Source organism: Sciurus carolinensis, chromosome 7, assembly GCF_902686445.1.
Source record: "Sciurus carolinensis chromosome 7, mSciCar1.2, whole genome shotgun sequence".
NCBI classification, from domain to species: domain Eukaryota; kingdom Metazoa; phylum Chordata; class Mammalia; order Rodentia; family Sciuridae; genus Sciurus; species Sciurus carolinensis.
In genome coordinates this window covers 126987697-126998360 of record NC_062219.1, presented here as the reverse complement: position 1 = coordinate 126998360, position 10664 = coordinate 126987697, and the positions used below count along the sequence as shown (strand labels likewise).

Here is a 10664-nt window from a genome sequence, read left to right as displayed (position 1 = left end):
CATGAAATGAGGGAAAGAAGTTTCGGGTGTAGTTTTATTTTATAATGTAGGAAATAGTGTTTAAAGTAGTCATAGCTAAGCCTTTACAAAGCCCTCAAAGACTACAGCTGACAATCAACTTACAGAAAATTTCACATAGTGCCAAATGCCACTTTATGTTATTTTCATTAGGTAATATGTCACTCCTATTGATATGCTGACAATTTAGAGGATAAATGTTCTTAGTTCTCAAATTTCATATAGAAGTGTTTAATAATTCTATGAACAACAAATCATTCTTTTCTAAAAATATTTCTTAATTTGGAAAATATAACTTGATGTTCAAGATAAAATTATTAACCAAAAATATATTAGATCAAGCACAAAAGTAAACATCTCCACTTAACATCATTTATTACAATTTTTAATAGATTTTTAAGTAATTATTTTTGAAATATCATTGGTTTCTAAGACATTTTTGAAACCCATATCTCGAACTACCTCAAATATTCTTTACGGCTTTCTAGGCAGCAGAGGGTGCTTCGAAAATATATTTCACCAAATTATATGCAACCTGTGATGACTAATACTTGGCAAGCTATTTATCAGAACTATGAAGTTATATACACTTTCTATCCAAAAGGAATGTAAGACAATTACTTGAGGTACATAATTCCCGGTTGGTTGTGCTACAATTAATAAACTTATTTTTCTTATACTAGACAACCACAATGTTTCACCAGCTCTACTTCTTCTGTTCCTGCCTACTTTTCATTAACTTTTAACAATGGACTTTCTTGAGAGCTACACAAAGTTCCTAACATTGCATTTTGCAATTGTGGATTGCAACTGTGGAAAAGCTACATAGATATCCTAGTTTCTGTAACTTGTCTGAATACAAAGAATAATGGTTGCATAGTCTTTAATCTGATAATGAGACATATATAAATAAAGATGGCTAGCATAACTCTATAGATCTTCATCTCCATCAGAGAGCAGAGTTCCACAGAATCCCAGATTAATCTTCAAAATCTGTGTTTGTGAGTCTTTATTTTTCTTATCCCCTTTCGCCCCTCACTGGAACCCTGAGTTTGGCTGCGCTGGTTGAGGCACTCATAAGTCTGGTAGAGAGAGTGAATGTACAGTGGATGAATGAGTAGACCTATGAATCACTGGCAAAAAGTTGGATTCATCATTACACAAGTAATGTCACAAGTACACAGGTCATCCTCTCCCCATTAGTCTGCTAACTGCCCCTCTGACATCTTTGTTTCTGAGGGTATAGATGAGAGGGTTGAGACTTGGTGTGACAACAGTATAAAACAGGGCAATGAACTTGCCTTGCTCTTGAGAATTTTCTGTTGGTGGTTGGAGATAAATGCATAGAACTGGAATGAAAAAGAGGGAAACAACCATAAGATGGGCTCCACATGTCCCAAAGACTTTCTGAAGTCCAGTAGTTGACTGTATCCTCAATACAGCTCTAGCAATGGCACCATAGGATGTCAGAATGAGGATGAGTGGTACGAGAACAAAAATGGAGCTTGTGACCATGAGGGTCAGCTCATTGACATGAGTATCAATGCATGACAATTTGAGAAGTGCTGGAACTTCACAGAAAAAGTGATCAACTTGGTAATGTCCACACAGGGGTACCCAGAACATAAAGAGGGAATGGACTGCTGAGTTTATAAAGCCACTTACCCAGGATGCCACAGCTAAGGACTGGCAGAGTCGAGGGTGCATGAGGACAGTGTAATGCAAAGGTTTACACACAGCTGCATAACGGTCATAAGACATCACCACCAGCAGGACACACTCTGTGGTTCCCAGAGCAAGGGCAAAGTAGAGTTGAATCATACAAGCGGCATATGAAATGGTCTTCTCTGGGTCCCAGAGGTTTACCAGCAATTGGGGGATAGAGCTGGTGGTGTAGCAGAGATCCAGAAAAGATAGGTTTGAGAGGAAGAAGTACATGGGAGTGTGGAGACGGGAATCCAGGTATGACAGGATGATGATAAACAAATTACCTATCAGTGTCAACAAGTAGAATATAAAGATTACCACAAAGAGAGCTATTTCCAGGTGTGGCCAATGAGAAAAACCCAGTAGAATGAAGTATCCTTCAGTAGTACCATTGGTTTTTTCCATCATTGTTTTCTGTTAAATGAAGGAAAAAAATCATAATAACTCATAGGACTTATGAAAATGATCCAAGAATCATAGGGACATGTGAAAAATAACAAAAAGCCAATTTTTAAAAGCCTACCACTGTGGAATTGATAAGTAGAGCATTAAGAGAAACTATCAGAGTAATTGAACAATATAAGAACCTTCAAATTCTTATTGGATGTGAAAGTAAGAGTAAAATATACTTATGGTGAGAACTAAGTTATTCTATATGCTAGAATATTATATAATAAATGTAAAAGTAATGATGCCTTTAGGAAGACATAAATAGATAAAAGCTGGTAGATAATAATTTAATGAGAAGCAGGTTATTTACATAGTCTATAATATATCTCCACCATTTGCTTGGAATCACAAGTAATTTTGTATTTGCAGAAACTGGTGGACACCCCCATAACCAGGTGGTGAACGTCAGCATCAACAATATTGGGACAAAGTATTATGTGACTGCTGATGTGTTGCTCTCAATAGGACACAATATTGCTTTGGTCTTATTCCTACCAAGAATGAATAGCCTACTTCTAGTAATAAAGAAAAGTGACACAACTCAAAAGAAACAATATGCTTTACCTGTAATCCTCAAACATGTCAAAGTCAATAAAATGAGTGACAATTGAGGAACTGGTTTATGTCAAAGGAGACCAATGAGGCACAATAGTTAAAATTGTGATCCTATGAAAAGATTTATTAAAAATTATTGAGACCATTGGAGAAATTTGAATATAGACTATTGATTAGATAATATTTTCTCCCCATTAAATTTGCTGATTTTGGTTACTGTACAGATTTTATGTAAAGTAACATTTTTTTCTTTGCAAATGAACACAAAAAGAGACAGTGTTAGTGAACATAGCCTCTCCAACTTGTTCTCAAGTGTTTCAAAAAATGATGGACAGATACATTGATAGCTGGATACACAGACCAATAGATAGATAGGTAGAAAATAGAAAATTAGATGAAAGAACAAATATTTTCATGAAGAACAGTTTACTGATGCACAATCTAGATAAAGGGAAACTTTTCAGGGATAATGTTTTACTATTGCACAATCTCAATGCAGGATGCATGGTAATGTAATGTATCACTTTTTCTAATCATTCTGTAAATTTGAAATTCTGCCACAATAAAAGACTAAATAATTTCATATAATCACATTCAGATATTTGCCTTTTTATAGAAAAAAGTAACATCATAAATTCAAGTTCTTCTCATTTATCCTAGGGTGAATTTTAATTGGTAAGTAAGTAGTAAATGAAGAAATACCTAACATAGCTAAGAAAGACAATTTACATGAAACAATCTTTGTTACCAAAGAAAATTTTAATTACCTAATGAGTGACTTCAATTTTCTTCTTGGCATTTTTAGGGTACTGTTAGTTATTTATGTGACATAGAAACCATAAAAATTGCAATCCTAACAATCATACATATGGATGAAAATATAGGAGGAAAAATATCTAATTTTGTAAAGATTTCAAATTATCTATGTATGGTACAAGATATTTAGAATCATTTAATCATGCTTATAGAAAGAACTTTATCACCAGGACTTTGTGCATTTGGACGAAGAGCTACTTTCTAACTATTCCTCCCCTCTTTTTGTGCTGATGGGTTCCTTTCATGCTTCCTCATAAGTAAAAGAAAAAAAGTAACAGCAGAGCCACCTGTGGTTTCCTCTTTTTGTTGTTTCTTAGTTGCTCATGTTCTATAAATGCACCTCTAATAAAAAAAACATGCTAGGACTAACTAACACAGTCTCAGCAGGGAAATTTGGAGCATTCAGGTTGGCTCCATGTCTTTAAGACTGACTCAGATTTTGTAACTGTTCATGGTATTGGTTATAAAGAGAGTAATTAGCCAGTTACACTAGTCTCGAATAATAGGTTCAACTCAGAAACCATTCAGGATAATCAGTGACTACACTTAAAAAAAAAAAAAAAAAAAAAAAAAAAACTTTCTTAAAACTGACAATGAATTCAAAATTAGCAATTGAAACATGGTTTTGTTTCAAATAGTAAATCATGACTATTTCTTCACTATAGATCACTATGAGCAGTGTGGGCCTGAATGTTGTAGTCATTTCCTTATAAAAATGTAATTTTCTTTGTCTTGAACAGTGCCTCCACAACTTAGTACATTAACTAAAACAAAGAGGTAGTTGTGAAATATGTTTATATATTCCATATGAAACTTGTTGACTGTACACAGAGAGCACAGAGAGGCACTTGAGATGAGGGAAAAATTTTTCTTTCAGATACAAAAAATAAAAAGTAGAAAATCCATGCTTTAATTTTACTATTAATGGAAAGGAGGGAAATAAAGATCTTCTCCAATTTTGCTTCTATTGGCTATGGATGAACTCTCCACTCTAGTTTTAGAAGTAGGCATTGTGGAGGGAAAAGGGGTTGCTTTTCCCATCCCTTCTTCATTGGCCGAAACCTTTTGGTCTTTATCATGTTACTTCTTTCATATTCTTACCTAGTGCTCAAATGGCACTGGAACAACTCCTGTTATTTCCATCCATCCATGTCTGTCATCTTCCATATCTATCTTTCATGTGTGCATGACTTGATCCTTGATCCTGTTGGATTCCTTGAAATCACCAGCACAAATTCTTGCCTACACCTTAGACTATAATCTACGACATCAAATCAGTAAAGCAAAGTCTTAAAATTACTCGGCTTTACTAACTGTTATTATCATTGCTGCAGAAGAGAAAATCCTGTGTCTACTCAAAGATTTTGTACCTGGAAGGAAACACTCAGAGCAATCAGTGTATCAGGGGATTGCCTCTTAGAACCTTTGGACCTTTGTGGGAACAAAAGAATGTGATTTAATTTCCTTGACTGAGCCATAGGGATGGCAAATTCCCAACTGTCAATTAATGCCTTTCAAGAGCTTGTCTTGGTTGTGAAACTGTCACAGGAATGCAATCAGCATGATATTGCACTATTGTACTAAAATTATAATGAATCTATAGTCTGACTATCACTGAGAAAAATGCTGAGCAGGGTTTGCCAAGAAGGAAAGGGAATTTCAACAGTTAGCTTAAATATTTTCCGCAAATTCTCATCCTGCTAAAAGCTAAAATTGGAGGGATAATTTGTCAATTATCACAATTGGAGATGGATGAAAGCATAAAATAGTAAAAAATAATGAATGAACCATATATCCTTACCTGATTAAGTTCTTCCATTGTTTTTACCTTGTATGTAAAATCTAAGAATAGCTCAATATGGCAAATATTTTGAAATTCATCTTGAAGATCAAATATACTCAGAAGTTTACTACCAAAACCAAAATAAACCAACAAATAAATAAAAATAAAAAGTAATGCAAGTGGATATTTTCTTTTTTTTTTTTTTAGAGTGGAAAATGCAGCTTTATTAAAGAAAAGGAAAAGCAGACTTCTCCTGGGTGGAAGAAGGGGACCCAAAGGCGGAATCCGTGGGATGAGCAAATCTCGTTCTTTTTATGGGTTTCATTCTCCCATTCTTTCCCCTTTTCTCTTCCCTTCCTGCCTGCGGGATTAGGCCTGGTTTTGAAATGTAAAAAGCGAAAAGCAGATGGGGCAGAGGGAGGGTCAAGGTGTCTCAGACAGGCAAGGGCCCAGGGGGCATTGATTAGCACCTTCTTGCCTGCAGTCTCTGGCAAGGGCAGGTAAATTTGGTTATCAATGGGTTCTGCATGTCCTTGATATTCCATTCTCCCATTGCAGTCTCCAACTTCCAGAGGCAGATGGCTTGATGGCCTCTATTTTCTTGATCTGACCCGATTTCCTATTTCTACACTAACTGCCTGTCCCCAATTCTGGCTTCATTCCCCCCTCTAATCTTAGGAACTCCATGCTGCTGGGGAAGGGGGTCGATGACCGCTCTGACTTCTTCGAGCTGAAAGTGGACAGCGAGGGGCAAGCAGCTTGGAGTTCCTTTTTAGAAATCGGGTCGATCAAGGGGTCCACGGTAAAAGTCTGATTGAAGAGTAATAGGCTGGAGGGTCATTTGAGAGATGGGCGGTCTATAAGAGAAACAAGAAGTTATGAGTACCGGGATAAGATTAATGCAACAGTAAATGCCACAACATAGGAACACACCAATGAGTATGATGATGATTATAGAGACTAATAATGTTTTCCACCAGGAGGTACCAGAGAACCAGGAACTAAGAATTTGTTCCCATGATGAGTCTGGAGAGGACATGGCCTCTATCTGAGAATGTAAATCTTTAAGGATGTTAGTTACATTGTTAGAGTTGTCAGGGATGTAAACACAGCATTCAGTTCTAACAATAGCACAAGTACCGCCTTGGGCTGCAGTGAGGATGTCTAAAGCCATCCGGTTTTGTAAGACAGCTTTCCTCATGAGTGTCACTTCTGTATTAAGGAGAGAAATGCTTTCTCCAACATCATGGAGGGCGGTTTGGGTATAATTGTTTAGGGTCTCCACATGCCACATTACACTTTCTAAACCAATTTGTGGGATAAACATTGAAGCTAAATGATCATACCAATGAAAAACAGATCGTCCCCATCTATGTTTGAGATTGGGGAGATTTGCTGGCTGTTCTATACTTGGGGTCCATCTCCCTTGCATCCAGGGGTACCCAATAGTACATCTTCCTATCCAGCCTGGGGGAAGCCAGGGCCATAAGTTAGTTCCACATATCCATTGTGTTCCATTGGGTGCTGGCCAGCTAATTTCAGGCCTAGAGAGCCAATTAGTTCCAAACCAATCATTGGCTTGTAAAATTACAATTTGTTGGCATTGTGACTCTGGGGTCCATCCTAATTCTCGAGTACTATTAGGCCATATATCATAAGTATGGTTATGTTGTTCCCAACAGATTGGGGCCTTTTGGTTTAGATGCCCAATGGTGGGTGTAAGCCATAAATTTCCATCCCAAACCTGATAATAACCGTCTTTGTATCTGTGACATATTGGTGGCGGTGGTGGAGAGTTAGAAGTGAATGGGCCCGCATGTGACTTAACAGCCGTAGAAATTTGAACATTGGTCTGCTCTAAAGTGAAAGCCTTTTTATGACCTGGTAGTGATAGAGTTTCATTGATAGGCCATAAGCTAACATTGGCACGAGTAGCAGTTTGTTAGGAGGGTTTTTCCTTCTTTTGTTCTAATATTAAGGACTGTAAATTTGTCCAGTCATTTCCCTGTAAAGGAGATACCCACCAAGGTAGTCCAGAGGTGCTGGAAAGGGGTAATAGTCCACATATCCAGCAATTATCTTTTTGTAATTTAGTGGCATATTGCTGGGCCCAATTTAGGAAAGAATTAGTTTCAGTGGATCTGCCTACAATAATAAAGAAAGAGAGGAGGAAAAGTTTACATATCACCATTGTCTCTGCGGAAGAGATATTTTAGGTCCTCTATCGGAGTGCAGGAGTATCGCTCCTCAGTTCCTTGGGAGGAAGTTTCTTTGGGAGTCGACTCAGGATGACAGGCTTTAACTCGAGAGTGGTGAATCCAGTTCTCTTGTCCCAGCACTTTTACTGCAGAGGGGGTAGATAAGATTACAGGAAAAGGTCCTTTCCAAATAGGGTCTAAATTTGGAGAACTTGAAGGTACGGTTTTTATCATGACTAGATCTCCAGGCTCATACAGAGGTGGAGAAGTGATTGGCTCAGATGCAGGGTATTTACAGATCTCAGTTTGAAATTTGGCCAACTTTGTGATATGAGCCACTAAATCTGCAGTTTCCTGATCTTTAAGGATATCATTTCTTAGGAATGGTCTTCCATATAGGAGCTCAAAGGGGCTGAGCCCTAATGTTTTGGGGGTATTCCTGATTCTGAGTAGGGCTAGAGGAAGCATTTTAGGCCATGGGTAGTGAGTTTCTTGAGTGAGTTTTCTTAGGTGCCTTTTTAGGATGTCATTAGTTTTTTCTACCTTTCCTGAGGACTGGGGCCTCCATGCACAGTGGAGATGGTACTTTATGCCTAAGGCTTTGGATATTCCCTGAGTGACAGCAGCCTTGAAAGCAGCTCCATTGTCACTTTGGAGGCTGCGGGGCAGACCAAATCGAGGAATTATTTCCTGTAATAAGGCTTTGACTACTTCTCCTGCCTGTTCAGTTCTGGAGGGATAGGCCTCAGTCCACCCTGTAAATGTATCTACCATAACCAATAAATATTGAAATCCATTACTTTTGGCATGTGAGTAAAATCAAGTTGCCAGTCTTCTCCAGGGAATTGTCCTGTTCTTTGTAGCCTTGGGGGCTTTTTGGTAGAGTTAAGGGGGTTATTCCTTTGGCACGTTTCACAGGCTTTGACTATTTGTTGGATTGTTTTTGAAATATGCTTCCCTTCAAATATCTCTTGAGTTAATTTGAGAGTGTTTTCTTCTCCCAGATGGAAGGATTGATGTAGGGTGTGTAAAATCTTCCACTGGGAGTTAGCAGGTAAGTAGAGTTTGTTATCTTCCATTTGAATCCACCCAGAGGGCAAGAGGTTACCTCCTCTAGATAAAGCCTGCTGTGTTTCCTCCTGGGTGTATTGGGGCCTTATCTCTGGGGGAGGGCCTGTCCATATCAAAGGGGCTAAAGTCGCTATTTGTTGCAAAGTTCCCTTAGCAGCCTCTTTGGCTTGCTGATCTGCTCGTCTATTGCCTTCTGCTATTTCATCTATTCCTTTTTGATGTCCAGGGCAGTGGATTACTGCTACCTCTTTGGGTAAATGGACAGCTTCTAATAGTTTTAAGATCTGTTTATAGTTTTTTATAGCTGTTCCTTCAGTTGTTTGAAATCCTCTTTCTTTCCAAATTGCTGCATGTGCATGCAGGATTAGGTAGGCATATTTAGAGTCAGTATAAATATTAATTCTCTGTTGTTTCCCTAGTTCCAGGGCCCTTGTTAGGGCTATTAATTCTGCAAGTTGTGCGCTTGTGCCTGGGGGCAAAGATTGCGCTTCTAAAGTGTCATGTAAAGTCACCACAGCATATCCAGCTTTGCGTTCTCCTTGTTCCACAAAGGAACTTCCATCAGTGAACATGGTGAGGTCTGGATTAGACAGGGGAAGGTTTTGAAGGTCTTCTCGGGCTGAGTAATTCATGGCTAGGACCTGTTGGCAGTCATGTTCAGGACTTTCCTCTAATGTTTCTGGTAGGAAAGTAGCTGGATTTAAAGTCGAACAAGTCCTTATTTGAGTTATGGGTCCTTCCAGAAGTAAAGCCTGATATTTTAGAAGGCGACTATCTGAAAGCCATAGTCCTCCTTTTGAGTTTAAAATTCCTGAGAGATCATGGGAAGTGTAGATAATAAGGTCTCTTCCCAGGGTGATTTTGATTGCCTCAGGGACTAGTAGAGCTACAGCTGCAATTACTCGTAAACAGTGGGGCCATCCCCGAGATACCATATCAAGTTCCTTGCTGAGATAGGCTACTGGTTGTTGAATAGGCCCATTCTTTTGGGTTACCACTCCTAGGGCTATTCCTCCTCTTTCAGTGACAAACAGGTTAAATTTCTCTTCAGTAGGTAAACTAAGAGCAGGGTCTTGGAGTAAGGCCCTTTTTAATGTCTCAAAGGCTTTAATATGTTCTGGTTCCCATATTAGGTTGGTTGTTCCTTGTTGCAAAGTTTCTTTTATAAGACTGTAAAGAGGCTTAGCTAATTCTCCATACCCAGGAATCCAAAGTCTGCAGTATCCAGTTATTCCTAGGAAGCCTCTGAGTTGCCTTAGGGTCTGAGGCAGAGGATATTGTCCTATGGGAGCTATTCTTTCCTGTCCTAATTTGCGGACTCCTTGGGATAGTTGTAATCCTAAATATTGGACCTGTTGCTGACATAATTGAGCTTTCTTTTTTGAGACTTTATAACCCTGATTGGCTAAGAAGTTTAAGAGCTCTGTAGTAGCTTTTTGACATTCCTCCTGGGTGGAGGCGCATAACAGGATGTCATCCACATATTGGAGAACAATTGCAGTTGTCTTATCTTTGAATTCTGCTAAGTCCTTAGCTAGAGTTTGTCCAAATAGGTGGGGGCTATCTCTAAATCCTTGGGGGAGTACTGACCAGGTTAGTTGAGATCCACTATCTGGTTCCTCAAAGGCAAACAGATACTGAGACTGAGAATCCAGAGGTATGCAAAAGAAGGCATCTTTTAAATCTAACACAGTAAACCAAGCGGCAGTTGCTGGAATCTCAGATAGCAGAGTATATGGATTAGGAACTACTGGGTGGAGGGGAACAACTGCTTCATTAATTATTCTGAGGTCTTGGACTAAACGCCATTCCCCATTTGATTTTTGAACTCCCAAAATTGGTGTATTGCATGGGCTGTTACAAGGTACTAAAAGTTTCTGCTGTTTGAGGTTCTGGATGATTTTTAATAAGCCCTTTTTTGCTTCTGGGCGTAGCGGGTATTGTCTCTGATGTGGAAAGACAGAGGGATCCTTTAAGACTATTTTAACTGGGATTGCTCTTTTTGCCCGTCCAATCTTGCCTTCGGTGGCCCATACCTCAGGGTTTATATCACATTCTAGTAGAGG

The 10664-nt window shown here is 38.7% G+C and overlaps 1 protein-coding gene across 1 annotated transcript; it reads right to left on the bottom strand.

Annotated features, from left to right (window-relative positions):
• Window positions 1-1203: 1203 nt before the first annotated feature.
• LOC124988867 (olfactory receptor 2J3-like) lies at window positions 1204-2133 on the bottom strand. Its single transcript, XM_047558671.1, has one exon. It carries the CDS (start codon window positions 2131-2133, stop codon window positions 1204-1206), a length of 930 nt encoding a protein of 309 aa, XP_047414627.1.
• Window positions 2134-10664: the final 8531 nt, after the last annotated feature.